Source organism: Scyliorhinus canicula, chromosome 1, assembly GCF_902713615.1.
Source record: "Scyliorhinus canicula chromosome 1, sScyCan1.1, whole genome shotgun sequence".
Classification (NCBI taxonomy): domain Eukaryota; kingdom Metazoa; phylum Chordata; class Chondrichthyes; order Carcharhiniformes; family Scyliorhinidae; genus Scyliorhinus; species Scyliorhinus canicula.
In genome coordinates this window covers 18,774,155-18,800,863 of record NC_052146.1, presented here as the reverse complement: position 1 = coordinate 18,800,863, position 26,709 = coordinate 18,774,155, and the positions used below count along the sequence as shown (strand labels likewise).

The following is a 26,709-nucleotide window of genomic DNA, read 5'->3' as shown; positions in this document are numbered from 1 at the left end:
CTCGGCTGATTTCAGCGAACATAGCGCAGACTGAGACTGACTTGGGGCAGTAAATTTGTTTATTGAGCAGTTTGAAAATTGCCAACGATGATCGTGTGCTCCTTGGGTTAGTTTACATCTTGGCCATAATTGGGCAACGTTTTACAAGGTTCAGTCCAATGATGTGGGAATTGGGCAACGTTTTAAAAGGTTCAGTCCAAGGATGATGGGCACACTGGCAAGGATGGGATCTCTAGTTACCCTTAGAAGGTGATGGTGATTGGCCTTCTTGAACCACTGCAGGTACCAATGGTGCTAGAGCCACCTGCCTAAATATGTGAAATTCCAGAGCCGTGAAGTCAATGTAGTTGACAATGGCAGACAGCAGTGATGATGTTAATGCAAATATGTAGATTAAAGCGCAGTGGACAACACATTACAACCAAGGGTCTGATAACAATGGAGGAACAAGTAACAGAAAGTGTTGTAACTTAAAGCCGTTTATTGGAGTGAGCAAGGAACAGAAATGTTGGAACTGAGAATCTTATACTGAGAGTGAGGCAGTGATAGCGCTGGATTGCATAACAAAGACAGAGTTGAAACAAAACTTTGGAATGAGAATGCGACATGTAACAGAGTGTGTGCCATAACTTGAAAGTCTTACATCGACATTGGAGGGCAGTATGATTTGTAACAGTATTATAACAGAACTTTGTGATCAAATTAGAGAAATTGCTGCAGATTATATATATATATATATATATATATATTGCTCTGTAAACATAATAATTTAACGGAGCTTCACCCTCTATATAAATGTTTCCATTTCAGCTTGAAATTCACAATTCAACCAGGGAAGGAAGGTATTGTCGATTTCACCTCAGGCCACGAATCACAGGTTTTCAAAGGCAAGAATGGTCATCTGATGGTGGTAAGAAATTTCGATTTGGGTTATTGGTATAATGGATTAGGTTGAAATCTCATTGCTCAGAGAGTGAGTTCCAGGAAACCACCAAAGCTTCCGAGGCAGAAGCTTCCAAACCCACGACCACCACCATCTAGAAGGACAAGCGCAGCGGACACATGGGAACCCCACCACCTGGAGATTCCCTTCCAAGTCACCCATCATCCTGATTTGGAAATAGGGAGGCACGGAGGCACAGTGGTTAGCACCGTTGCTTCACAACTCCAGGGTCCCAGGTTCGATTCCCGGCTTGGGTCGCTGACTGTGCGGAGTCTGCACGTTCTCCCCGTGGGTTTCCTCCGGGTGCTCTGGTTTCCTCCCACAGTCCAAAGATGTTCAGGTTAGGTGGATTCGCCATGCTAAATTGCCCTTAGTGTCAAGAAAAGAGTTAGGTGGGGTCACTGGTTTACGGGGATAGGGTGGAGGTGTGGGCTTAAGTAGGGTGCTCTTTCCAAGAGCCGGTGCAGACTCAATGGGCCGAATGGCCTTCTTCTGCACTGTAAATTCTTTGGATTCTATGAATCTCCTTCACTGTTTCCTGTCAAAATCCTGGATCTCCCTCCCCAACAGCACAATGGGTGTACCTACACCTCAGGGACTGCAGCGGTTCAAGAAGGCAGCTTACCAACACCTTCTCAAGGGCAACTAGGGCTGGGCAGTAAATGCTGGCCTAGCCAACGCAACCATATACCTTAAATGAAATCACCATGTTTTGGGCTATTTGCTGTATGAATCTCTCAATTTCACCACATTACTAGTCCCAGAGTCAGTGAGGCCCTGAGCAGATCTAAGAGACTGCTGGTCCCGAATCAGAGCTTAGATTCCCAGAACTAAGAATTTGCACCATTTCCCATCTTTGTAGCCTCTGAAAGAGAATAATATCTGACTGGTTAGTTAATAAGCAGAAACACACAGATCAATGATCTGAATGTTGTTGAATGTTCATTCCGGCAGAGCTGTTGTAACAGGTTTCCTCTCTTTTCACTTTTACAGATGACCCCAAGAGTAAAGTCTCGATGACCTTCCATTATTATCCATCTGTTTTTGTTTATAAATTTCATGGGAAGTAGCAATTTCCTACAAGTTCCAAAGGTATTCATTGTATTACCATGTTCCCCACTCAATGACATGTCACATGTTGTCCTTCCATACAGTGCATGTTTGGGGCAATGGGCCTGTCCAATAACGTCTCCTTGTCCAAGCCATTTCAGTGCCTGCAAGTCACAAACAGCCAGATGCAGAAGAGGTTTGATTCAATGGGCGGATCTTGGTGTGGCCAGTGAGTGAACTCAGTCACAAGAATCAGGAAGTCACACATCCGACCCTCGTCCTGTCCGGTTAGTTGATCTGAGCCAATGTGGCAATGCTGGCGCTCCAATTGATTCAAAACCCCTGAGCTAGGGACGAGAGGAATCAGCAAGGTTTCCTGCTCATGATCACCGTGTTGTGACACCTGCAGGGAATACCCTCCCTTATTTAGCAGCTCCTCATATTGTCCCGCACAAAGTATCACTCACTATCCTCGCCGGGGTACAGTGGCTACACATCGCCATCTGAGATTCAAAATCTTCCTTTAAATTCTTCCACAGCCTCTCCTCAGCAAAGCCCTGCAACCTCCTCCAGGCCGAGACCAAGCCCGTTAGCCACAAAGCATCTCGCCAAATGTGGTGTACAAGGGAACCAGTTGACAACGGTCCTCTTGTGCCATCAGGACATGACAGAGAGAGAACATCAGCCAGGCCCCAAGAGTCAGTGCGCTAATCCCGAAAAGGGCAAAGGTCAGCCAGAGGGGCGGAGCCCCCACCTGATCCAGGTTGGATGTGGGGGAGGAGCTGGGTGGGGGCTGATGGAAGGCAGCAGTGGACAGTTGTAATGTGAAGCCGGGAGAATCACTTTGCTCTTCCTGGTTCCACATACAGGCGATTTTATTAAAAATTAATTGCGTGCCTTTTTTTTTCGCTGGCAGACCCGGTTTAATTTGACTGCTTTTTACCTGAGGAAACTGTCCCCGGTCTATGATCAGCTGGGAACCAATTATCCTTAGGTGGTCGGAATTGGGTGAGCGGCCTTCAATTTGCATATCCGAGGGCTACAGGGCACCTTAAGCAACATGGTGTGCGGTGGGCGGATAGTTGGTTCAGAACGAGCAAGCACATTGCCCATCATGTCGAACACTGCAGCGCCCCCTGAAAATTGATGCCACGTGATAATTGACTTTGCGAGCATTAGGAACCGCAGTAGGCCATTCGACCCCTCAACTCTCTGGTCCTATGTTCTTCGGACTCTGGCCTCTTGCTCTCCCCCTTTCATCGTAAGGCCTTCGACCACCTTGGTTAGAATCTCTGGGAAAGCTCTTTCCCGCTGTCTTCTGCTGTAAAAAAGCCCCGTCAAAACTCCTCTCATCGTCCACTTGCCCCATATGGCTGTCAGATTTCCCTACGCAGATCTTTGACGTCCCTTGGGATCCTTCTTTGCGTTCAAAGTAAGATATAAATAAATGTAAACTGCTGTCTCCCTCTGTGGTCTACCTTGCTGTTTAACAGTTTAAAATGGAAATGAATCACCGTTGCTACTTAAATTAAGTTGTACTTGTGATGTGGGCTTTACCGAGAAGCACAGCTTGGTGGATAACGTCACTTCTGGAAAACAGCCCACCAGAGAAGGTGGAAGGCATGACGAGTGGGAACTAATTTGTGTCATCTTTAATCTGTGAAAATGTGACAAAAATAGAATTAAAATATCTATATATATATAATCCACAGAAGCACGGCATAGTATTGTATACATCGTAAAAATGTCTGTACATAATATGAATGTTCTCTGACATTTCATAGAAAAATAAAAGCGTTATTTTGCTTTCCAGAATGATTTTAATTATTTTTAGTATTTACCAGCTTATTTACATTTGAAAATATTATTCAAAAATAATTAGTGTTCGATTCCTTACCTGATAGTCAGAGGCCTGGATAGTCAGAGGCTTTTTCCCAGGGTAGAGGGGTCAATTACTAGGGGGCATAGGTTTAAGGTGCGAGGGGCAAGGTTTAGAATAGATGTACCAGGCACGTTTTTTACACAGAGGGTAGTGGGTGCCTGGAACTCGCTGCCGGAGAAGGTGGTGGAAGTGGGACGATAGTGATGTTTAAGGGGCATCTTGACAAATACATGAATAGGATGGGAATAGAGGGATATGGACCCCAGAAGTGTGGATTTTAGTTTAGACGGGCAGCATGGTCGGTGCAGGCTTGGAGGGCCGGAGGGCCGGAGGGCCTGTTCCTGTGCTGCACTTTTCTATGTTCTTTGTTTAAGTGTGGCCTGGTGTGGCTCAGGAGGAGCCCCACTCTGACGCGGCAGTCTCTGCCTTATTTGCCACAGAGGAAGGCACTGGGCTAAGGTGCGCAGTTCACTGCTTCTGTTTTCTCTGGGCCCCTCTTCTCAGTCCGGCTGAGATTTTCATTTCTGCTCGCCTCTTCCGAGCCCTTCCAAACGGCCAGCCTTCAGAGGTCACGGCCGTCGTAACTGTTGCCCAGTTGTCAGTGTCAATGTCCGTCACAGTGTCCAGTGACATAACCACTAACACAAAAGCATAATACTGTCGGTACTGGAAATCTGAAATTAAAACGGAAACTTCTTGGAAAAACTCAGCAGGGGAGGCAACAACGAGAAAATCAAGAGTTACAGTTTCAGGTGGCTGACCTTACAATAGAACTGGACATCAAAATGTAACTGCTCTGCTCCCATAGCCCATCATTCAACCAACTGTGTTTGTGTCATTAAGGAGGTCATGTCAACATTTAAATGAAATGAAAATCGCTTGTCACGAGTAGGCTTCAATGAAGTTACTGTGAAAAGCCCCTAGTCGCCACATTCCGGCGCCTGGCCGGGGAGGCTGGTACGGGAATCGAACCGTGCTGCTGGCCTGCTTTAAAAGCCAGCAATTTAGCCCAGTGAGCTAAACCAGCTCCTAGCTTATTTAAGGAAAGGAGAATTGAGCATGGTGTAAAAGGAGTGGGACACAGGAAATTAACATGACTGCTCCTGTGGCAGTCAGGAAGATAACAAACAACATGGCACTGTCCAGCTGAATGGTCAGTTCCATGCTGTAATCGCAAGTTGGAGGAATGGGCTGCTTTGTACAAAACTGGACTAACAATATTCATAGGAAAAGAGTTGTGGAATATAACCCCTAAATTGTCACCAAAGCTCCCGGGGTCCATCTGTAGAAGCAAAGTGGATTCATGCGGTCTCTGTAGGCAACCGTCTGGAATAAACCACTATCACTGAAGGAGGAGGTAGCTATCAGCAGGAGACATTGAAAGCAGAGATCGATAAAGCTCCACACGTTTAAAAACAAATGCTCGCCTTGCCAGGGACACACATGAAAGATCTGAAATAACCACAGTTACACTGAAACTTGCAGTTAGATGTCTGACAGATAAAACCATCGCCGCACCTCCAAACTAAGTGTCTCGGTTTTGATTTGTTTGATAGAAGCTACATGCTATTGATGTTTGCCACGGAAGACTTGAAGTGCCATTGTTTATGGAGCCCAGTTTTGCTTTGGGTTGTTACACCAGGGAGACAGGAACATCCTCCGGTTGTTGCGCTGTGTTTGAATTTAAGACCAGAAGTGAAACCTGGTCTCTTGTCAAAGGCATTGGGAGTTCTTCCTCTCCTGTAATGTCACAAACTCTCCTGCTGATGGCAGCCAACTCTTTTATACGTGGGTTTATGGGAGACAGCGACTGAATCAATTGAGCTCTTCAATCCTGTTCGAGATTTGCTCCAGCTCTAGCCATATGGAATTGGAGTGGGACCCAAAACAGTTGAAGTTGGAGTAACAATGCAGTGTCAGATCAGCAATCTCATTCCCTGAGCTTTGTGCAGAAAATGAGAAAAGGTCATGCGTGGTAGCATGCTGTTGAGAGTTCAAAGTTAGGGCCCATTGCAGGGATGCAGATGATCAAAACTATAAACAGACTGCTGAACATTCAGTGCCACATTAAAAATGCACACTTAAATTGAATACTAAGGTGTGTCGCCATTGACAAGCCTAGACTCCATAATAAACAAGAGTCCTAGCTGAAAATGAAATGAAAAAATGAAAATCGCTTATTGTCATGAGTAGGCTTCAAATGAAGTTACTGTGAAAAGCCCCTAGTCGCCACATTCCGGCACCTGTTGGGGCAGGCTGTTACGGGAATCAAACCGTGCTGCTGGCCTGCTTTTGAAGCCAGCGAGTTAGCCCAGTGTGCTAAACAGCTAAATGAGTTTGGGTAATTTCATTCTAGCTGCTCACACTCCGTGAACCCGATAAAGATGCATTTTGAGTCGTCATTAATGAACAAGTGATCCTAAAGAGCAGCAGCATGTTTGCAGCTAATACTCAAAAGGGCGGCACAGTGGTTAGCACTGCTGATTCACAGCGGCAGGGACCCGGGTTCAATTCTCGGTTTGGGTCACACTCTGTGCAGAATCTGCACGTTCTCTCCGTGTTTGCGTCGGTTTCCTCCAGGTGCTCAGGTTTCCTCCCACAAGTTCCGAAAGACGTGCTTGTTTGGTGAATTGGACATTCTGAATTCTCCCTCAGTGTACCCGAACAGGCGCCGGAGTGTGGAGACCAGGGGATTTTTAGTAACTTCATTGCAGTGTTAATGTAAGCCTACTTGTTTTGCTAATAAAGATTATTAATACCTCTGCCTAGGAGAACTGTTCCCCCTTGGGTGATTCCCCAAATCCTGATTGATCACCCTTACTCTGCTGTGTTGCCCCTGAAGGGACAATCACAACAAACCCAGATTTAGCCCAGCACTCATCTAGAAGGTGACTGTTGGAAAGTAACAAAAGTCAGGGTTGTGATCCACGGGTGGGTTGCAGGCGGGTATCGGAAGGGCAGTAGTTGCGGCATTCCTGATCGTAGGAAGCGCCCAAACAGCCATTTCAGAAAACCGTCCACGGCCTGCTTTCAGAATGCCGGCCATCCCACGCATGCGTGCCCCCTCAGCAGTGCGCAGGCCCAGAGCCCAGCGAGGCAGAATGCCCCCTCCCGATGTCAGACCGCTAACCCAGGAGCAGATTCTTTTTTGGCATCCTCTCTCCAGAAGCGGCAGCAGAGAGCTGACGTCACGTGCTCTGGGCAGGAGAGATTCCTCCATTTTGTAGCTGCCAGCAGTGCTGGTTGAGCTCCAGGGCCTCTGGTGAACAACCCATGTAGAAGCTGAAAACAGGAACAAAGCAGCATAAAGAGGATTACCTGAGGTATGGGTTTATTCGTTGTGCCAATGCAGATCAGGATACAAAGGCTGTGTGTTATATGTAGGAAAGTGCTGGCAAATGGAAGATTAAACCCCTCAAACGTCAAAGGCATGTCAAGACCAAGCCTGGTGAATTAGAGAACAAACCTCTTGATTTTTTTCAACGGATGCAGTGAATCTTAATAACAACCTTTTATTGTCACAAGGACAAAGTTACTGTGAAAAGCCCCAAGTCGCCACATTCCGAAGCCTGTCCGTGTAAGCTGGTACGGGAATTGAACCCGTGCTGCTGGCCTTGTTCTGCATCACAAACTAGCTGTCTAGCCCACTGAGCTAAACCAGCAGTCATCTTAAATCATCAGCAGAAGTCCTCATCAGAAATGTAACATTGATGGGCAGCAGGGTGGTGCAGTAATTAGCACAGCTGCCTCACGACGCCAAGGTACTGGGTTCGATTCTGGCACACTGTCTGTGTGGTTTGCACATTCTCCCCGTGTTCGCGTGGGTTTAGCCTCCACAACAGTGGTGCAATGGTTAGCACAGTTGCATCACAGCACCAGGGTCCCAGGTTCAATTCCTGGCTTGGGTTACTGTCTATGCGGAGTCTGCACGTTCTCCCTGTGTCTGTGTGGGTTTCCTCCCACAGTCCAAAGGTGTGCAGGTTAAGTGGATTGGCTATGCTAAATTGCCCTTGGTGTCCAAAAAAGGTTATGTGGGATACGGGGATAGGATGGAGGTGTGGGCTTGGGTAGGGTGCTCTTTCCAAGGGCCGGTGCAGACTCATGGACCGAATGGCCTCCTTCCTGCACTGTAAATTCTATGTGCAGGGTAGGTGGATTGGCTATGCTAAATTGGCCCTCAATTGGAAAAAAACCAAATTGGCTAAAGAAATGTAACATTGACTAACAAAGCAATTGAGATTGAGAGGATCAAGCAGGCTCACCTGTTTAAAGATAAGCAAAAATGGTGGATTGTGAAGTAGACATAAGGATGGCTGGTTGGTTAGATGGGTGCTGAAAGTTTAAAAAACACAGTTTTAGAACACTTGTTTGCAATTGGGGCTCATCTGCTGGGAGTGTTAATTATTCAACCCAAGATGGTAGAGTTGCTGGAGCAGGATGGAGGAATGATCTTGGGAGTGTTCGACTATTCCATTCTTCAGCCAGCTCACCGTTACCATGAGCTATTCACCAAGATAAAAGCCACAACCCAATCCACATGCTCAGAAGATACCCAGGTGTGAACTGCAAACGTGATGTAATTCACATCACATTTTAATCCCCTCAAAATATTTCACATGGGAGTCTTTATTACATTATTTTAATTACAGCCTTAATTTAGCACATCTGAATTAAGAAGACCAAGTCCCCTTCCAGTACACCCAGCCCAGTACTCAAACACACTGAGTTCTGCTAATTCCCCAATATGTCAAAACTAGATGCTGGCATGTTAGTTCACTAGTCAGGATTGATTTCATAGAATTTACAGTGCAGAAGGAGGCCATTCGGCCCATCGAGTCTGCACCGGATCTTGGAATGAGCACCCTACCCAAGCCCATACCTCCACCCTATCCCATAACCCCACCTAACACTAAGGGCAATTTGGCCTGGCCAATTCACCTAACCTGCATATCTTTGGACTGTGGGAGGAAACCCACGCAGACACGGGGAGCACGTGCAGACGCCACACAGACAGTGACCCAAGCCGGGATTCAAACCTGGGACCCTGGAGCTGTGAAGCATTTGTGCTAACCACTGTGCTACCATGCTGCCCCTTGCTGTGATGAAAAGGTATTTTTTTTTGTTTAAAACATGCATGTAGTCTGGAACTGGCCAGTGACATTAGAGGCTCCATGTCTGACCAAGAGTCTGTCCTGTCCGTACCACCTACACACGACGTGTTGGAAGGGTTCATCACCTGTTTGGCTGCATTACAAACACACCTTCCTTGACCCCCAAGTCCTGGGGAAGTACTCAAGCCCAGATCAGCTGGCTCAGAAGCAGGGACACTACCCACAGTATCGCATCGCTGTACGAGAGGGAAGGTAAAATCTAGGTGAACACGCGTGACACAGCAAAAGCAAGAGGAATCAAGGAGCATCATTAGTAACACAGAAGCCAGACAGGCCACAGGTTGCCCACTACTGCTGGAGTGCTGCTCACAAACTATTTGGACCATTGATTTCCATCCTGTTTTTCCTCCTACCGGTGTGGCTGAAGTGATCCACACACAAAGCAAGTACTCACAAGACTGACTGTGAGAGCCGTGCACTCCCTCCCTCCGAGTCCAAAGTGTAAATGTTTATTGTTTTTACCATTGGAATTTTATGACAGTTCTATTAATATACAAGTTATTAAGCATTTTAAAAAGTCATTATGAAATATTCAGTGTGCATGTAATGTATTTAATATTATTCACTGGTCATGGTTAGCGAACAACCCAGATTTCAATCTTGGGTCCCAGAGATGGAGGCTCACTCAATAAGTTGTCCATCACTGTTCCCGACTGTCAGGTTGAGTTCTCCTTAAACTAAACTAACACTTCAGTACACACTGTGTAAGGCTGATGTGGAGATGCCGGCGTTGGACTGGGGTGAACACAGAATTCACCCGAGGAAGGATCAGTGCTCCGAAAGCTCGTGTTTGAAACAAACCTGTTGGACTTTAACCTGGTGTTTTAAGACTTCTTACTGTGCGAGGATGACAGTGGTGCTGTTATTTCAACAGAGACACTAAACCTGAAACAAAAAAGAAAATGCTGGAAAATCTCAGCAGGTCTGGCAGCATCTGTAGGGAGAGAAAAGAGCTAACGTTTCAAGTCCGATGACTCTTTGTCAAAGCTAACAGTCAGAGAATGTGGGGAATATTTATACTGTGGAGTGAGAATGAAAGAGGAGTCATAGCCACAGAAACCCAGGGAAACGGGGTGCTAATAGCCACAGAAACCCAGGGAAACGGGGTGCTAATAGCCACAGAAACCCAGGGAAACGGGGTGCTAATAGCCACAGAAACCCAGGGAAACGGGGTGCTAATAGCCACAGAAACCCAGGGAAACGGGGTGCTAATAGCCACAGAAACCCAGGGAAACGGGGTGCTAATAGCCACAGAAACCCAGGGAAACGGGGTGCTAATAGCCACAGAAACCCAGGGAAACGGGGTGCTAATAGCCACAGAAACCCAGGGAAACGGGGTGCTAATAGCCACAGAAACCCAGGGGAAAGAGTGTTAATGGCAGTCCCCAGAGAGAACAAAAGGTGCGAGGGGCCAAACAGCAGAGAAACTATCAGAGGCTAAACTGTGTCAGATGGAGATGTGGGGGGAGCGGAAGGTGGATAAGATTTTGGGGAGGGGGGGTTAAAATATACATTAAGACGAGAAAGAAAGAAATGGTAAGAGACAGTTGAAATGAAATGGGATGAAAACAAATGTGTCCAAGTGGGTTAGAGCTAATCATCTGATATTGCTGAATTCGATGTTGAGACCGGAAGCCTGGAGCGTGCCGAGTCTGAAGACATGTTGCTGTACAGGTGCACGTAACTGTGAATTATACTTCAACCAAAATGTCTTAACTGGGCAAGTGTCTCGGTGGAGTTTGTACGATTTTGCTTTGTTTGTCTAAAGAGGAATGACTGCCACTTCAAAAGAGTATTTGGCTGGAACACAGCCAAAAAGGACACGAAAGGGCTTTTCAAATGCAAGTTTTCTTTCTTCAAGTCATGAATTTTTCATCTTCAAAATGTTTGGTGATGAAGGAGCTTAGCAATAAGAAATAAAAGCTTTTATTTAACAATATTCACAAGCCAATGCTGAAGCATTTTACAGTCGAAGCATTAACAAATGAAAGAAACACAGACATATTTACAATAAAATTACATTAAAAACTTTTTAGTCATGGACTAAATTCAGCCATTTCAGTGGAGACTCTGTAGTTAAAGGATATTTTACCTTCACTAAGATACTCACTGGAACAAAGCATCTCAACCTGATCGGTTGTGCTCCCCCGAGGGTTAAATAAATGTAACCAAATTTCAAAACATGTATCTATCTAGTGATAAGGTCCCATCAACCACAGTTAACGTGAAATCAGTTATCCTCTCCAAGTCTGGCTAATGATAAATGCTCATTAAACCTCAACACAATCCCACCCATGTACTCCCATTGCCTGACTGGGCTCACAACAACTTCCAATTGATTGGAGTCTTCCCGGATTTCTCCAGCAACGCGTTGGTCTTGGAGAAGTGCTTGCAGCCAAAGAAGCCTCGATGGGCAGAGAGCGGGGACGGGTGAACTGTCTGCAGGACATGGTGACGCTTCTGCAACATAGTGGCAATCCCAGTTAGAAAGAGAGCATATTACTTACATGTAGCACTGTGCGAGGGACTCCTCCACGTCATCGCAGCAATACGTCCCTCACACAGAACAGAGTGTACTCAACACAGGATCGTACGTGACAGATAAAGCAAACACCCAATATTTCCCATTGCCTAGACTGACCCGTCATGGTTATCCAGTCAGACAGAGAATTAGCAGGTCCTTGCCTCAATGCCTATTTGTCACATTAACAAACCCCAATGACCAGAGACATACACGGAGACTGGCTGGAGTGTGACAACGCACAAGAACGGAAAGCAAATTATTGCGTGACCAAAAGTATCTCACAACTACTCCGATTTCTCTGCAAAAGCAGCCATTTTGACCAACACGTTCGGTGGTAAACTCAAGTGAATTTTACTGTAGTCACTCCTGTGGTAGCTATGGGAGAGTAGAATCTTCACAGCTTTTTTTTTGTGACGGGGTGGTGGGGTGTTGAACAAGTGAAACTGGAGGCAATGATTGGAAAAGCTCCCCGGGTACAACGTGCCAAACTATTCCACAATTATAATGGGTCTCCCAGGTCACATTTACCGCTAGTGACGTCACATTCAAAATGCCATCCCTCCATCTTTGCACACGTTAACAGAAGAAGAATAAACTAGCAACAATAACCAACCAAAATCATTAGAAAGGTGACCAGAACCAACACAACTACCAGTCAGTGGCACTCTTTCTCCCTCAACTAGATATCGCAACGTCCCAGGAACTGCAATGATAACGGCATCAAACTTTGAAGCAAAATGCCTATGTAGACCCAAGAGATTCAATGCACCCATTGGATGAGAAATTCAACCACGGCATGCAACAGATTTTGGGGCACATTTCTCCCTCAGATAATAGATTAGGTGCTCTTTTGGAAGGTCAGTACAGGCTCGATGGGCCGAACGGCCTCATGAAATGAAATGAAATGAAAATCGCTTATTGTCACGAGTAGGCTTCAATGAAGTTACTGTGAAAAGCCCCTAGTCGCCACATTCCGGCGCCTGTCCGGGGAGGCTGTTACGGGAATTGAACCGTGCTGCTGGCCTGCTTTCAAAGCCAGCGATTTAGCCCTGAGCTAAACAGCTCCAGTTCTGCATTGTAGAGATTCGATGAGTAAACCATTTTCATTTAAATCGCCCTTTATGGGGAATGCTACATGTGGATAGACTGTTACCTTTTGACATAACAGCGATGGCTGTGAAGCACTTTGGGAAATGCCCGGGATGTGAAAGATACTACAAACGCTAGTTCCTCTTTCAAACACCACTCATGCGAGATTGATTCACATCACATGCGGATAAAAAGTCTTCCCTAGATTACAGCCTAGCCCCAAGGGAATACGTTTACAAAGACCTACCCTGTCGATTGCATTGCCTTTCCGCTGTGCGTACGCTCCCCACAGCATGAAGACCACGCCATCCAGCTGGTTATTCAGACAAGACACCACCGCGTCGGTGAAATCTTCCCAACCCCGCTCTTTGTGCGAGTTTGGGTGATGTGATCGCACGGTGAGGACAGCATTGAGCAGCAGCACTCCTGTTTCAATTTGAAAATATAACACATCAGGAAAGAGGTTTAGTTTAATCTGGCACACAGCAGGTCGATCTGGCACACAGCAAGTACATTGATCTAAAGTGCCCAGACCAAGGTACGATTCACTGCCAGAGACATTTGATGGATCTACCCTTGCACTTCCCCCTTTTCATTGATCTTGGTCTCACTTCTCCCCACCCCCAAAATATATTTTATTCGTAAAAGTACCATTTTGAACTGTTAAAGTGCAGAACAATGTACCTGTAGGGAGGCACCTCAATTACAGGAATATCCATTTCATGTCAAACTGCAGCCCGAGGGCTTTGATGCGGGTTCTGGACCCTCAGTGTACTATGATGGGAGAGCCAGACACATCGGTCTCTATCTCCTCAATGTTAAAAGGGACACAAGCACCAATTTTAACCTCGAGGATCAGTTTTAAGTCTAGAGAGCATCACCTCCATCCAGTAAACCTTAACGCAAGCAGAGTACACGGTCGTGCCCCCCCCAACCCCACACAATCGACAAATTACCTTGTTTAGCCCACCCGGTCAGATCGCCATGCCCTGGGGGTTCAAAGCCTTGAATGTCCGATTGGAGTTCCTTGTACATGTTTTCCAAACTGCGTGGAGACAAGACAATTACTGGTGAGCTTGGGTAGATGGTTCAACTCACGCCAACAGGAATGGCCAAATCAGTGTCTTCATTCAAACTCCTGCACGAACCACCAGATCCACTCACTTTCTCAGAGAAGCCCTGGCTGACTTTAGCAGAGATTGGCCGACGGTGAAAACTAGGAACAAAGCTTGGGCCTTCCTGTTGGGTTATTGCTTCGTTCCTTGTAGGATGAGGCAGAGGAAGATCGGATTCTTCTTTTAAAAAACAAAGACTTCTTATGCACGCGAGTCACATAATTGTTACAGTCCTGTTCTGATCTACTACCTACTTCCAAGTAGAAATCCCCTCCTAGAAGACATTTATTTTAATACACGGAATATGATATATTACTTCAGAGACATCTCATTCTCAAAATTGTGGTGCCTGATTTGAATGGAGCTGTAATAATCAAGACCATTTCACCGAATCTCACCCGCATGCACGTAAAATAATTCTTTAAAATCCCAATCTCTCGCTCAGGATCAATCAGTAAGAAGTCTGACAACACCATGTTAAAGTCCAACAGGTTTGTTTCAAATCACTAGCTTAGCTTAGTGATTTGAAACAAACCTGTTAGACTTTAACCTGGTGTTGTCAGACTTCTTACTGTGCTCACCCCCAGTCCAACGCCGGCATCTCCACATCAGGATCAATCAGATATGGAACAAACGGACGCCCAAGCTTTGATCCCAAGTTTGCAGTCATAAGAACATAAGAACTAGGAGCAGGAGTAGGCCACATGGCCCCTCGAGCCTGCTCCGCCATTCAATTAGACCATGGCGGATCTTTTGTGGACTCAGCTCCACTTTCCGGCCCGAACACCATAACTCTTAATCCCTTTATTCTTCAACAAACTATCTATCTTTACCTTAAAAACATGTAATGAAGGAGCCTCAACTGCTTCACTGGGCAAGGAATTCCATAGATTCACAACCGTTTGGGTGAAGAAGTTCCTCCTAAACTCAGTCCTAAATCTACTTCCCCTTATTTTGAGGCTATGTCCCCTAGTTCTGCTGTCACCCGCCAGTGGAAACAACCTGCCCGCATCTATCCTATCTATCCCCTTCATAATTTTAAATGTTTCTATAAGATCCCCCCTCATCCTTCTAAATTCCAACGAGTACAGTCCCAGTCTACTCAACCTCTCCTCATAATCCAACCCCTTCAGCTCTGGGATTAACCTAGTGAATCTCTTCTGCACACCCTCCAGCGCCAGTACGTCCTTTCTCAAGTAAGGAGACCAAAACTGAACACTACTCCAGGTGTGGCCGCACTAACACCTTATACAATTGCAACATAACCTCCCTAGTCTTAAACTCCATCCCTCTAGCAATGAAGGACAAAATTCCATTTGCCGCCTTAATCACCTGTTGCACTTGTAAACCAACCTTCTGTGACTCATGCACTAGCACACCCAAGTCTCTCTGAACAGCGGCATGCTTTAATATTTTATCGTTTAAATAATAATCCCGTTTGCTGTTATTCCTACCAAAATGGATAACCTCACATTTGTCAACATTGTATTCCATCTGCCAGACCCTAGCCTATTCACTTAACCTATCCAAATCCCTCTGCAGACTTCCAGTATCCTCTGCACTTTTCGCTTTACCACTCATCTTAGTGTCATCCGCAAACTTAGACACATTGCCCTTGGTCCCCAACTCCAAATCATCTATGTAAATTGTGAACAATTGTGGGCCCAACACTGATCTCTGAGGGACACCACTAGCTACTGATTGCCAACCAGAGAAACACCCATTTATCCCAACTCTTTGCTTTCTATTAATTAACCAATCCTCTATCCATGCTACTACTTTACCCTTAATGCCATGCATCTTTATCTTATGCAGCAACCTTTTGTGTGGCACCTTGTCAAAGGCTTTCTGGAAATCCAGATATACCACATCCATCGGCTCCCCGTTATCTACTGCATTGGTAATGTCCTCAAAAAATTCCACTAAATTAGTTAGGCATGACCTGCCCTTTACGAACCCATGCTGCGTCTGCCCAATGGGACAATTTCTATCCAGATGCCTCGCAATTTTTTCCTTGATGATAGATTCCAGCATCTTCCCTACTACCGAAGTTAAGCTCACTTAGTCAGCCCATCTCAGCTCAGCTACAGAAGATGATCAGCCAACATTGTTCATCCAGGTGGCTATTTGCTCGAAAATCCATGAGTAAACCTCGACAGAAAAGAGGACAGGATCTAACTCATTAAAGTTTGCTCGGAACCAAATGACCCACCAAAGAAATATTTACCAAGACGATTTGGGAAGACGTCACCCCTGGGGTGAGCATCTCCCAGCGACTGTCTTCACAGGACATGGTGCTCCTTCACCTCGCCCACCCCCATGACCACCCCACCCCAGCCTTCAACAATCACCAAAACAATGAAGATCATCATAATTAGAAGCACAGAAATTGCTTTCTAGAAGGAGTGTCCTTGGGCGATAACACCAAACCGATTTTAAACCGTTTGAGAGATTGAATGTTAAAAAATGGCAAATTACATTATTACCAAATTTCCCCTCATTACCAATGGGTGGTAAAACCCAATTTATTGGCAGATTCAGACTACAGTACGTTGCAGATGGCAGCTGTCCTCTGAACACCACACCCAACTGACCACCCTTTGTGCAGTACAATAGAACATACAGTGCAGAAGGAGCCCATTCGGCCCATCGAGTCTGCACTGACCCACTTAAGCCCTCACTACTACCCTATCCCCATCACCCAGTAACCCCTTCCTCAGCTTTTTGGTCACTAAAGGCAATTTATCATGTCCAATTCACCTAACCTGCACGTCTATGGACTGTGGGAGGAAACCAGAGCACCCGGGAGGAAACCCACGCAGACACGGGAAGAATGTGCAGACTCCGCATAGACAGTGACCCAGCGGGGAATCGAACCTGGGACCCTGGAGCTGTGAAGCCACAGTGCTATCCACTTGTGCTACCGTGCTGCCTGAAAAGCTGGGCAATAGGCTATTGAGCATGGGCAACACAAGAACAAGGAGCAGGATTGAGCAGTTCAGCCCCGAGCCCGCTTCCACCATTCAATATCATGGCTGATCTCCTTTGGCCTCAACTCCACAACCCATTACTAATCGGAAGTCTGTCCACCTCCTCAAATTTACTCACTGTCCCAGCATCCACCGCATTGAGGTTGTGAATTCCAGAGATTCACAACCCTTTGAGAGAAGTAATTTCTCCTCACCCGTTTAAAGCTGCTACCCCTTACCCTAAAACTATGACCTCTCGTTCTAGACTACTCCACAAGAGGAAGCATCCACTCTACGTCTGCTTTTTGTCGATACCTTTTATCATCTTATATACTTCAATTAGATCGCCTCTCATTCTTCTAAACTCGAGAGTATAGACCTAAACTGCTCAATCTCGAAGACAAACTCCTCATCCATGAGCCTCCTCCAACACAACTACATCCCACCTCAAATAAGGGGATTAAAGCTGTACACAGTACCCCAGGTGCGGTCTCACCAATGCCATGTACAGTTGCAGCAACTCTTCCCTACTTTTATACTCTATTCCGTTAGCTATAAAGGCCAAAATTCCATTTACACGCCGTATTACCCGTTGTCCCTATATGCCAGTTTTCTGCCATCCATTCATGAGGACACCCAGGGACCTCTACACCAAAGTGCTCTCCATTTAGATAATAAGTTGCCTTTCCATTATTCTGACCAAAATGGATAACCTCACACTTATCCATGTTAAACACCAGCTGCCATATGTTGGCCCATACACCTAACCCATCTATATCCATTTGTAAATTTCTTATTTCCTCATTGCAACTTACTATCCCACCTATTTTAGTGTCATCTGAAAATGCGGATATAAAATGTGGGCATAGTACCATCTACCCCTCCATCCAGGTCATTAATATAGATTGTAAATAGTTGGGGCTGAGGATCGAACCCTGTGGCACCCCCACTAGTCACAGCTGGCCAACCAGAAAAATACCCATTTATCCCGACTCTGCCTTCTGTCAGTCTTCTATCCAAGCAAATAAATTACCCCTAATCCCATGTGACCTTGTGTATTAACCTTTTGTGCGGCACCCTGGCTTCTGGAAGTTCAGATATACTACATCTACAGGATCCCCATCATCCACTTGGCTTATTACATCTTCGAGGAACAAGGCAAGAAAGGGCATGCGAGTGCATTCCCTACCAACATCCACAAAGACACTACAGGCTTCCCCAAGTCGCCCGACCCAGGGGGAAAAGACAAGTTACTTTCCCCAAAAATCAGCAACTCAACCTAGGTCTCGAACATGTTGCTGGCAGGGGGTGGTGGATACAAACTCTCTGCACAACTCTGATTAGGAGCTGGACCAGATCATGACCGAAACGGAAATTGCATCATAGAGAAGGTGAGTGACTTTATTGAACACCCAGTCCATGAGATCTGCTGGACCAGTTTAGAGTGTGTACGGTAGGAATGCAGAGTGACATTTCTCCAGAGCCAAGGGTCAGCCTATCCTAGAGATGCCGTGACTCGAGGAGAAGGAGGGAGTGTTCCTTCATTCAATGCTTCAGCTTTCATGTGTGGGGCAGGCTTGGATGGGGAGCTGGTCTTTCCTTTCCTGATAATTTTATACATACATTCAGAAACTGAAGCTGCGACGTATTTTGTTTGATATCTTGAACATTAGCGATCTGTTCGCCAAGAGGATTTCCTGGGTAAATCATCACCCCCCTTAAAACTTCGAGAACAGTTGAACAAGTTACACATAAAACTTAAATCAAAAGTTTGAGCTCGAACTCTGTAGATGAGACAGCGACATACCTGGGTGGTGGCGGCACTGGCCGCTTTACGCTGAAGCAGAGTCCGTGAGCCTGCTTTGGTCCATGGTACGGATCCTGGCCAAGAATAACCACCTTTACCTAGACAAATACAAAGCTTCCTTTTACTCTATTGTCCTCTGCTCCGAATAGTCCTTCCCCTCCCCAGGCATTATCAATGTTTAACATTTCACACCAGATTAGTAGCTGAATTGATGACCCTAAATCGGAAACGGAGGTTTCAACGCTACTTCATTTCACAATTTCTGCCCAAGCCCCCACATTGCAGGATACCCTCAAAGGCAAGGTCTTGTGCCAGAGAAAGAGAGTCACCCATTAACCCGAATGCAGTCCAGATGTCTCATCTTCAGCAGAGGCAATTTAATGGTGCGAAATGCAGAATGTGGAGGAACCAGGAATATAAAGTGAATGTGAAAGAGGTTATCGGCGCAGTCCCCAGAAGTACAATTAGAACTGGCTTTGAAAGTACACGTGGTCATTAAAAGGTCAACAGTCTTCAGTTTTATAAATAAGGGCACTTTCTCCGTGTGTCTGCGTGGGTTTCCGTCGGGCGTTATGGTGTTTTTAAAATTTTTTTTAGAGTACCCAATTCATTTTTTCCAATTAAGGAGCAATTTAGTGACACCAATCCACCTACCCTGCACATTTTTGGGTTGTGGAGGTGAAACCCACGCAAACACGGGGAGAATTTGCAAACTCCACACGGACAGTGACCCAGAGCCAGGATCGAACCTGGGACCTCTGTGCCGTCAGGCTGCAGTGCTAGCCCACTGCGCCACCGGGCTGCCCTCCACAGTCCAAAGATGTGCAGTTTAGGTGGATTAGCCATGCTAAATTGCCCTTAGTGTCCGTAGATATACAGGTTAGGTTGTGGGCCCAGTAGGGTGCTCTTTCAGAGGTTGGTGCAGACTCGAAGGGATGAATGGCCTCCTTCTGCACTGTAGGGATTCTATAATGACGAATATCAATACGCTAATACTTATACCAGAAAGTATTATGCCAAACTTGTAGTGTCTGATTACAGGAACGTATTAAAAGCAGAGGGAGGGTATATTGTGGATTCACCAAGGACAGGAAACAATAGTTACGAAGGAGAGGCTCAAGATCATGGTATTTGCACAGGAAGAGAGTAGAATTTATAAAGATTGGTGGGGGGTTGGATAGAGTGGAGATACACAAGACAGATTCCAGCCTCTGGCAGAGGGAGGCTGGGAAAAAAAAAAAAGAAGAGGGTCATTTATGAAGGTTCATCCATTGCAAATTGACAATCCAGCATGGAATCGTTTTTGCTACAGGAATAGCAGAAGCAGGAGCCACTATCCTTGAAAAAGGAACAGAGAAAAAAAATTAAGTGTTCAAATAGGGGAACGTACAGAGCTATTGTGAAGTCTAGCAGCGCCATTAAGTGTTGAATTTTCCAAAGAATTGATCGGCCAGACAGTTTGGTCAGGAAACTTCCATAATGCTGCGCATTGCAGTAGAGGTGTAGAAACCAGGAAGCCACCAGTCTCACAGCCATCGGGTTTTCTCAGCCCAATTATTCCATCTTATCTACACGCCACAGAACTGGGTGCTAGAACGGTCTCCCTCAAAAAGCCATTTGTTCCTGATCAATGGTTGGTGATTCCTGCTCATGCGTACATGTTTTCATGTGTTAAAACTCACCATAGATCGACTCCCGTTGGACAGGGTAGAGGTCCATTTTAAAGGCAATAGTTCAAAGTTTGCAACAATGTGACGTGACCCAGTTGATCGCTGACTCTCACTCTCCATCTTAAACATGGCACTTTGACAAACCAGGATTGGTTTAGCCATGCCAGCCAATATGCACCAGACTACCTCGTCAAAACGTAAAAGGACAACCAAGCAATGTGGAGAGAGTTAAATCCAGCAGACAGATGAGAAAGCAAATGAAAAATTAAAAGCCGAGAAACTAGCAGAAAATTCTGCAGCTCAAATAGAAAAATAATTTTTGGGGGTGGGGGGGTAGCTACACCAGTTTAGAAACAAATCTCTTTTCTCCATCGTATATTTCCACCAATTTTCTGCCTGATGGAACTTGACTTGATTTGAGTTTGTCGCATGTACCGGGGTACAGGGAAAAGTAAGGAATGCAGCTCACTGGGCGCACGCTTTGCTCTTATGAGGCCCCGGGTTCAATCACCGGCATCTCCAGTGTTTTTCTACGGGTGGCACGGTAGCACTGTTGCTTGACAGCGGCAGGTTCCCAGCTTCTATTCCCGGCTTGGGTCACCGTCTGTGCGGAGTCTGCACGTTCTCCCTGTGACGAGGTAGCATGGGTTTCCTCCGGGTGCTCCGGTTTCCTCCCACAAATCCCAAAAGATGTGTTTGTTAGGCGAATCGGACATTCTGAATTCTCCCTTTGTGTACCAGAACAGGCGTCGGAATGTGGCGACTAGGGGCTTTTCACAGTAACATCATTGTAGTGTTAATGTAAGCCGACTTGTGACAATAAAAATGATTAAAGATCATCATTATTAAGTATTGTTCTGCGCACAGTCAGACAGATCGTTCCATACATGAAAAAACAAATACACAATGTAAATATATAGACATTGGGTGAAGCATACTTTGGGATAATCAGAAGCCAGCGCTTGAATGGAAACGAGTGTACAAGACGGTCTCAGCCCCATGTCACATAATAATAATAATAATAATAATAGCTTATTGTCACGAGTAGGCTTCAATGAAGTTACTATGAGAAGCCTCTAGTCGCCACATTCTGGTGCCTGTTCGGAGAGGCCGGTACGGGAAGGGCAACATGCAACGGCAACTGGAAATGTCAGACTTTTGAGATATTAAGAGGCCCCAGTTCAGGCGAATGTAAGAGTTGCACGCCCTCAACAGCTGTTAGTTTTCCCGATGGGCGTCCAGTTTTCCCTATGGGCACCCGGGTCACCAATTTGTGTTGGTGGGATCTTGCTGTGCGCACATTGGTTGCCATTTTGGCCAACACAACAGTGATGCCATCTCACAGTAACCACTGACTATGAAACTCTTGTGGTGCGAAATGCAAGTTCTTTACATCAAAGCAAATATGCCACAGATGAGTTTAAGAGGTTAACCAATCTTCCTTTCCAAACCTGAGTATGCTCATTTCCAAATAGACTAAGGAAGCCAACTAATTGAGGTGTAATCTTCTTGAATGACAGAGTAGGCCTGATGGGCTGAATGGCCTATTCCTGCTTCGATTTCTGATCCATAGAATCCATACAGTGCCGAAGAGGCCAGTCAGCCCTTAGAGTCTGCACGGACCCTCCAAAAGAGCACCTACCTAGGCCCATTCCCCTGCCCTAGCCCGTAACCCACCTAACCTACACATCTTTGCACTGTGGGACGAAACCCACACAGAAACGGGGAGAACGTACAAGCACATGGGAACTGGAATTAATGCTAATTTGTGTATATTAGCTTTACGCTGGGTGACCAATACTTAAATGAGCTAAAATAAGGGACACTTTGTGCGACTGGGGATGGAGTGCTGATGACTACAACTCCCCCTGGTGGTCTACACCTAATGCACACACAAACAAAGGCCAGAGAACAATCTCAGCTCGGTTTCCCATAGGTTAACCTGGAAAGAAGGAATAGAAGGTATGAAATGAAATGAAAATAGATTATTATGAAGTTACTGTGAAAAGCCCCTAGTCGCCACATTCCGGCGCCTGTTCGGGGAGGCTGTTACGGGAATCGAACCGTACTGCTGGCCTGCCTTGATCTGCTTTCAAAGCCAGCGATTTAGCCCAGTGTTCTAAACAGACCCTACCCCTTAAGGGAACATAATAAGGGGCAATCCTTTAAAATACAGGAACAGTTGGTCATCCCGACAATAAATTTTACTCCATTTATTAAGTCCGTACATTAAAAAAAGTTTCTCCCCCAAATCCCCCTTTGCTTCCACAGAATGGCACTGGCTCAAACACAAGTCCCTGCAGTGAACTTGAAGCAAAAAAGCTTTCAGCTCGCAGTGGAGCACGCTGCCATGACTGACATCTAACGTTTCGCATCCTTCCTACCTCAGATTTGAATTTAAATATTTGCTGCAAAAGCGTGGATTGGTCGTCGACCTGTCAACATTTTTACCAAATGCAGAGCGTGCAATACAAACGGACAAGCATGCGGTACTTACATCACGGATATTACACATCTCTGTCCATGCGAAGACTTCGTGAGGTGGTGGGTAAACCGTGTAGCGCTTCCTCTCCAATGTTACAAACCCCATCAGCTGCAAACAAACAATGTAGATTTCAACACGTGTCAAGACAGACCTGAAGCAACAGACCCAGACCCTCTGTCACTCACTAGCCCCCACCCCTTCCAGCTAAAAGCGGAATGGAGACGGTGTTGACCGACTTGGTTGTTATTTTCCCAAGTCGACAATACTGTCTCCAAAAAAAAAATAGAGTTGAGCCACATGAGGCACCATCCCAACCCAGAGAGCAGACACAGGCATCAAGCAAGGAGGCAAAATTAACATTGTGCAGGGAGTGGGGAGAAGACAAATTAACTTCACAAAGACCATCCAGCCTACTATACCGTCAGTTGGCAGCACTCTGGCCGGAGTTACAAGGATCTGAGATCAAGTCCCAGAGCATCAAGGCAGACACTCCAGTGCAGGACTACGGGAACGCGGAATGGTCAGAGCAGCTGCCTTTCAGAGATGTTAAGCTGAGGCTCCCCTGCCTGGGTGGGTGCAAAAGATCCCACGGCTCTATTTCGAAGAGCAGAAGGGTGGAGTTACCCCAGAATCCTGGCCAACATTCATCCCTCAATTAACATCACACAAAAAAACCTGATTACCTGGTCATGATCACTGCTATTTGTGGAGGTTGCTGAGCACAGATTGGCTGCTGCATTTCTGGTGCTTCAGGACATACTATCTTATTGGCTGCAAAGCACTTAGAGACATCTGGTGGTTGTGAAAAGCTTTCGAAATGCAAGCCTTTCTTTCTCATACGAGCTTATATCTAGTTACTGTTGCGTATCATGACCAAAAGAACAGTGGGTTCTGAAATTCAACTGTCAAGTGAATTGCCACTAGAATCATGGAGGTGGTAGCCGTGATGTGGAGATGTCGGCATTGGACTGGGGTGAGCACAGTAAGAAGTCTTACAACACCAGGTTAAAGTCCAACATGTTTGTTTCAAACACTAGCTTTCGGAGCGCTGCTCCTTCCTCAGGTGAATAGATTCACCTGAGGAAGGAGCAGTGCTCCAAAAGCTAGTGTTTGAAACAAACATGTTGGACTTTAACCTGGTGTTGTAAGACTTCTTACCATGGAGAGATGGTGACAGTGGTATTGCCACTGGACTAATAATCCAGAAGGTCCAGGTTAATGAGTTTAGGACATGGGTTCAAATCCCAGCCCAACCCCGTCATGGCAGCCGGCAGATTTAAAATTCAATTAATAAATCTGGATTACAAAGCTGGTCTCAGTAATGGTGAACGTGAACCCGTCTGATTCACTAATGTACTTTACAGAAGGAAATCCGCCACCCGTACCTGGTCTGGCCTATATGTGACACCAAACACACAGCAACGTGGTTGACTCTTAACTACCCTGTGAAATGGTTTAGCAAAGCCACTCAGTTCAAGGGCAATTAGGGAATGGGTGACAGATGCTGGCTCAGTACATCACATGAAAGAATAGAAAAGATTCAACTAGATTTCTAACTATATATCCAACAGGCTATTAAAAATTTATTCAAGTAACCTCACTGTAGAAAATACAAACAGCAAGGACGGCAAGGTGGCGCAGTGGTTAGCACTGTTGCCTCAAGGCACCGAGGATCCGGATTCGATCCTGGCCCAGGTCGCTGTCCGTGTGGAGTTTGCACATTCTCCCAATGTCTGCGTGGGTCTCACCCCCACAAGCCAACATGTGCAGGGTTGGTGGATTGGCCACGTTAAACTGTCCCTTAATTGGAAAAAAAAATGGGTACTTTAAAAAATACATACAGCTACAATTCAGATCAGAGATGAAATTTAAAGGATTCTAGAGGAATAGAAAACTCAAACTTAATGTAGATGCTGAAAATCTCAAATTAAAGCGGAAAATGCTGAAAGGTCTGTGGAGAGGTAAACAGAGCTGCATTGGGAGTTGGTGAATTGTCATCAATGCAACAGGTATTCAACAAGTCTAGATTCTGGGAGAGAAGGCCAGGGTGAAATATAAAATCTACTGTCAGAACTGATGTGCCAGTCTCTCTTACCTTGCTAAAGTATGGCTTGCTGAACTCCATCATCAGCTCCTTCTTCCAGCTCTCCCCGAAGCCCGGGGGCACATTGCGGGCAGCAAGTCTCTGCAAGGCCGCCTGTCTGTTCCTCTCCATGCGGGACACCTGCTCGGGGCTGAGCGGGGAGCTGGGTTTGAGCGGCGCCTCCTCTCCCTCCAGGCCAACTTTCAGCTTCTTCACGGGCGTCCTCATGCCGTCCGGCTCCTGGCCGCGGAGAGAGAAGCGACGGGTTAAAAGGAGCAGGAGCCAGGAGCGAAGGGTCGGCGGCATTTCCGCAGGTTTGTGTCCTCCTGCAACTCACCTGGGAGCAAGACCGCGGGAGAAATTCACAAACCCCGCCCCCTAAAGTTGCAACATTCCAAAAGCCCCGCCCCCTTACTTCCATTGGCTGCTGCCTCTTCTTTGGTGACTTTCCCGCCAACTCATTGAAAAAGGGACGATATTATGAAAGTAATGGATCTATGCAGAACTTTACAAAAAAAAACCCTCCCCAACATTTTTAAGATCAAGAAAAATGGAACAAACTTAACATTTTGAAATTCGCAAAGGAAATGACTGCTTGTTAAATGAGGGAAAAAATTGTTCAGAACTCCCATCACAACATTAATTTAATCTGGGAAATGACTACTTGTTAAATGAGGAAAACAATAAATGTCTCTGTAACAGATATCACAACATTAAATTAATCTTTTGGGCAAATTGGTTTTTAATCGGAAATCTATTTTATCTGGAAATAGTATTTCTAGATAAAAAATGCAGAAATCTTTATTTTCCACGATTAAAATGAGAAAAGAATGAATTTGACCATAATTGATACGAAATCCATGTTGTGGTGCATTTTAATGCACTATTATTTTTAAATTGTAAACAGCAATGAGCCATTTTAGAACAAGTTACTCTATTTTTCTCCGCACTAGATTAACTGTGACAACCAGCGAATTAAAACGCCCGAGGATGTAAAGGAGGTCATCCAAATGGGTGATTTTTAAACAGAATCTAAAATGCTCAAACCCTGGAAAGAAACCTCTTCAAAAGACTGCAATTGTGAAACAGAACCTTACACTACCTCAGAGCTACGAAATATTTAAAACATCCTGAACCCCTTATTCAAAATGTGACTAAATTCACATTAATCCCGCACTTTTTACAAGAACACTTTTAGTTTTAACCTCTTCTGGATTCTTTTCTTTCCCATTGTCGATTTCTTCGTCGGAAACTTCAGATAAAGTTCTTTTCTTGGTCGCAGGAATGAAGTAAGAGGCAATCGTCTTCTGCCCGATCATTTTAAAGAGCGGTTTCCCTCCAAGTGAATTAATATTTTCAGAGTTTTGAAAGGATGCAGGAAAGACACAGACACTGGTCTAACTGGCAACCCTCCCCACCCGACCAACGTGGTTTCTTTCGCGCCAGATCCCGATCGAGGGGCGGATCCAAAAAGTTATTCTGACCCAAAACTTTCAGCAGAACTTCCCCTCCCCCTGAAGGAAAGTTGCAAAGGGGAAAACACACACTGTGACGTAACCCTACAGAAATAGCAAGCCACTTAATTACTTTTCTACACACTACTAATGATTAAATTATTTCTGTCCCCCCCCCAAAAAAAACATTTGACTTCAAAAGTTGCAGGTCAATGAATCTCGAGTTAAAGAAACGCTCAAGCCATGTGCACGAGTTGTTCGTTTTTTATCATCTCTTTCCATCTCAGCTTCAGAGGTTTAAAGGTCTATTTGTTGCAAATCGATCATTTAACATGGAAAACCAGTAAGTGGAGCAGTAAACGTAGCGTCATGTTTTGTGGCCAATCATTTATAAGTTGATACAAATACCATGTATCTGTTTTGTCCAATTAAGTACTATTATTGGACAACGTATTTGCACCTCCCCC

General features: G+C 45.5%; 2 protein-coding genes across 4 annotated transcripts in view; one reads left to right on the top strand and one right to left on the bottom strand.

The window, feature by feature from the left end:
* The window catches only part of myo1ha (myosin IHa), a 216,831-nt gene extending 213,046 nt beyond the window's left edge, over nucleotides 1-3,785 (top strand). For all 3 annotated transcript variants that reach the window (XM_038815345.1, XM_038815462.1, XM_038815402.1), the window contains 2 exons: nucleotides 811-910; nucleotides 1,937-3,785. In XM_038815345.1, the coding sequence (XP_038671273.1) occupies nucleotides 811-910; nucleotides 1,937-1,963 (127 nt within the window). In that variant the 3' untranslated portion in view covers nucleotides 1,964-3,785. The remainder of the gene's footprint in view (nucleotides 1-810; nucleotides 911-1,936) is intronic.
* Nucleotides 3,786-10,954: 7,169 nt separating this feature from the next.
* LOC119975478 (uracil-DNA glycosylase-like) lies at nucleotides 10,955-26,420 on the bottom strand. Its single transcript, XM_038815226.1, has 7 exons — nucleotides 25,994-26,420; nucleotides 24,801-25,028; nucleotides 22,718-22,813; nucleotides 18,551-18,648; nucleotides 13,616-13,704; nucleotides 12,907-13,085; nucleotides 10,955-11,506 (listed from the first exon to the last, which is right to left on the bottom strand). Exons 1-7 carry the CDS (start codon nucleotides 26,105-26,107, stop codon nucleotides 11,366-11,368), a joined length of 945 nt encoding a protein of 314 aa, XP_038671154.1. The 5' UTR covers nucleotides 26,108-26,420; the 3' UTR covers nucleotides 10,955-11,365.
* Between the last annotated feature and the right edge of the window lie 289 nt (nucleotides 26,421-26,709).

Excerpts from the sequence above, each read along its gene's own strand:
- LOC119975478 (XM_038815226.1), bottom strand. The coding sequence starts at position 26,107 with ATGATCGGGCAGAAGACGATTGCCTCTTACTTCATTCCTGCGACCAAG. Across the intron at positions 22,814-24,800 it reads GCAAGCCATACTTTAGCAAG|CTGATGGGGTTTGTAACATT; the intron begins GTAAGAGAGACT and ends GTTTGTTTGCAG. Across the intron at positions 13,086-13,615 it reads GACCGGGTGGGCTAAACAAG|GAGTGCTGCTGCTCAATGCT; the intron begins GTAATTTGTCGA and ends AAATTGAAACAG.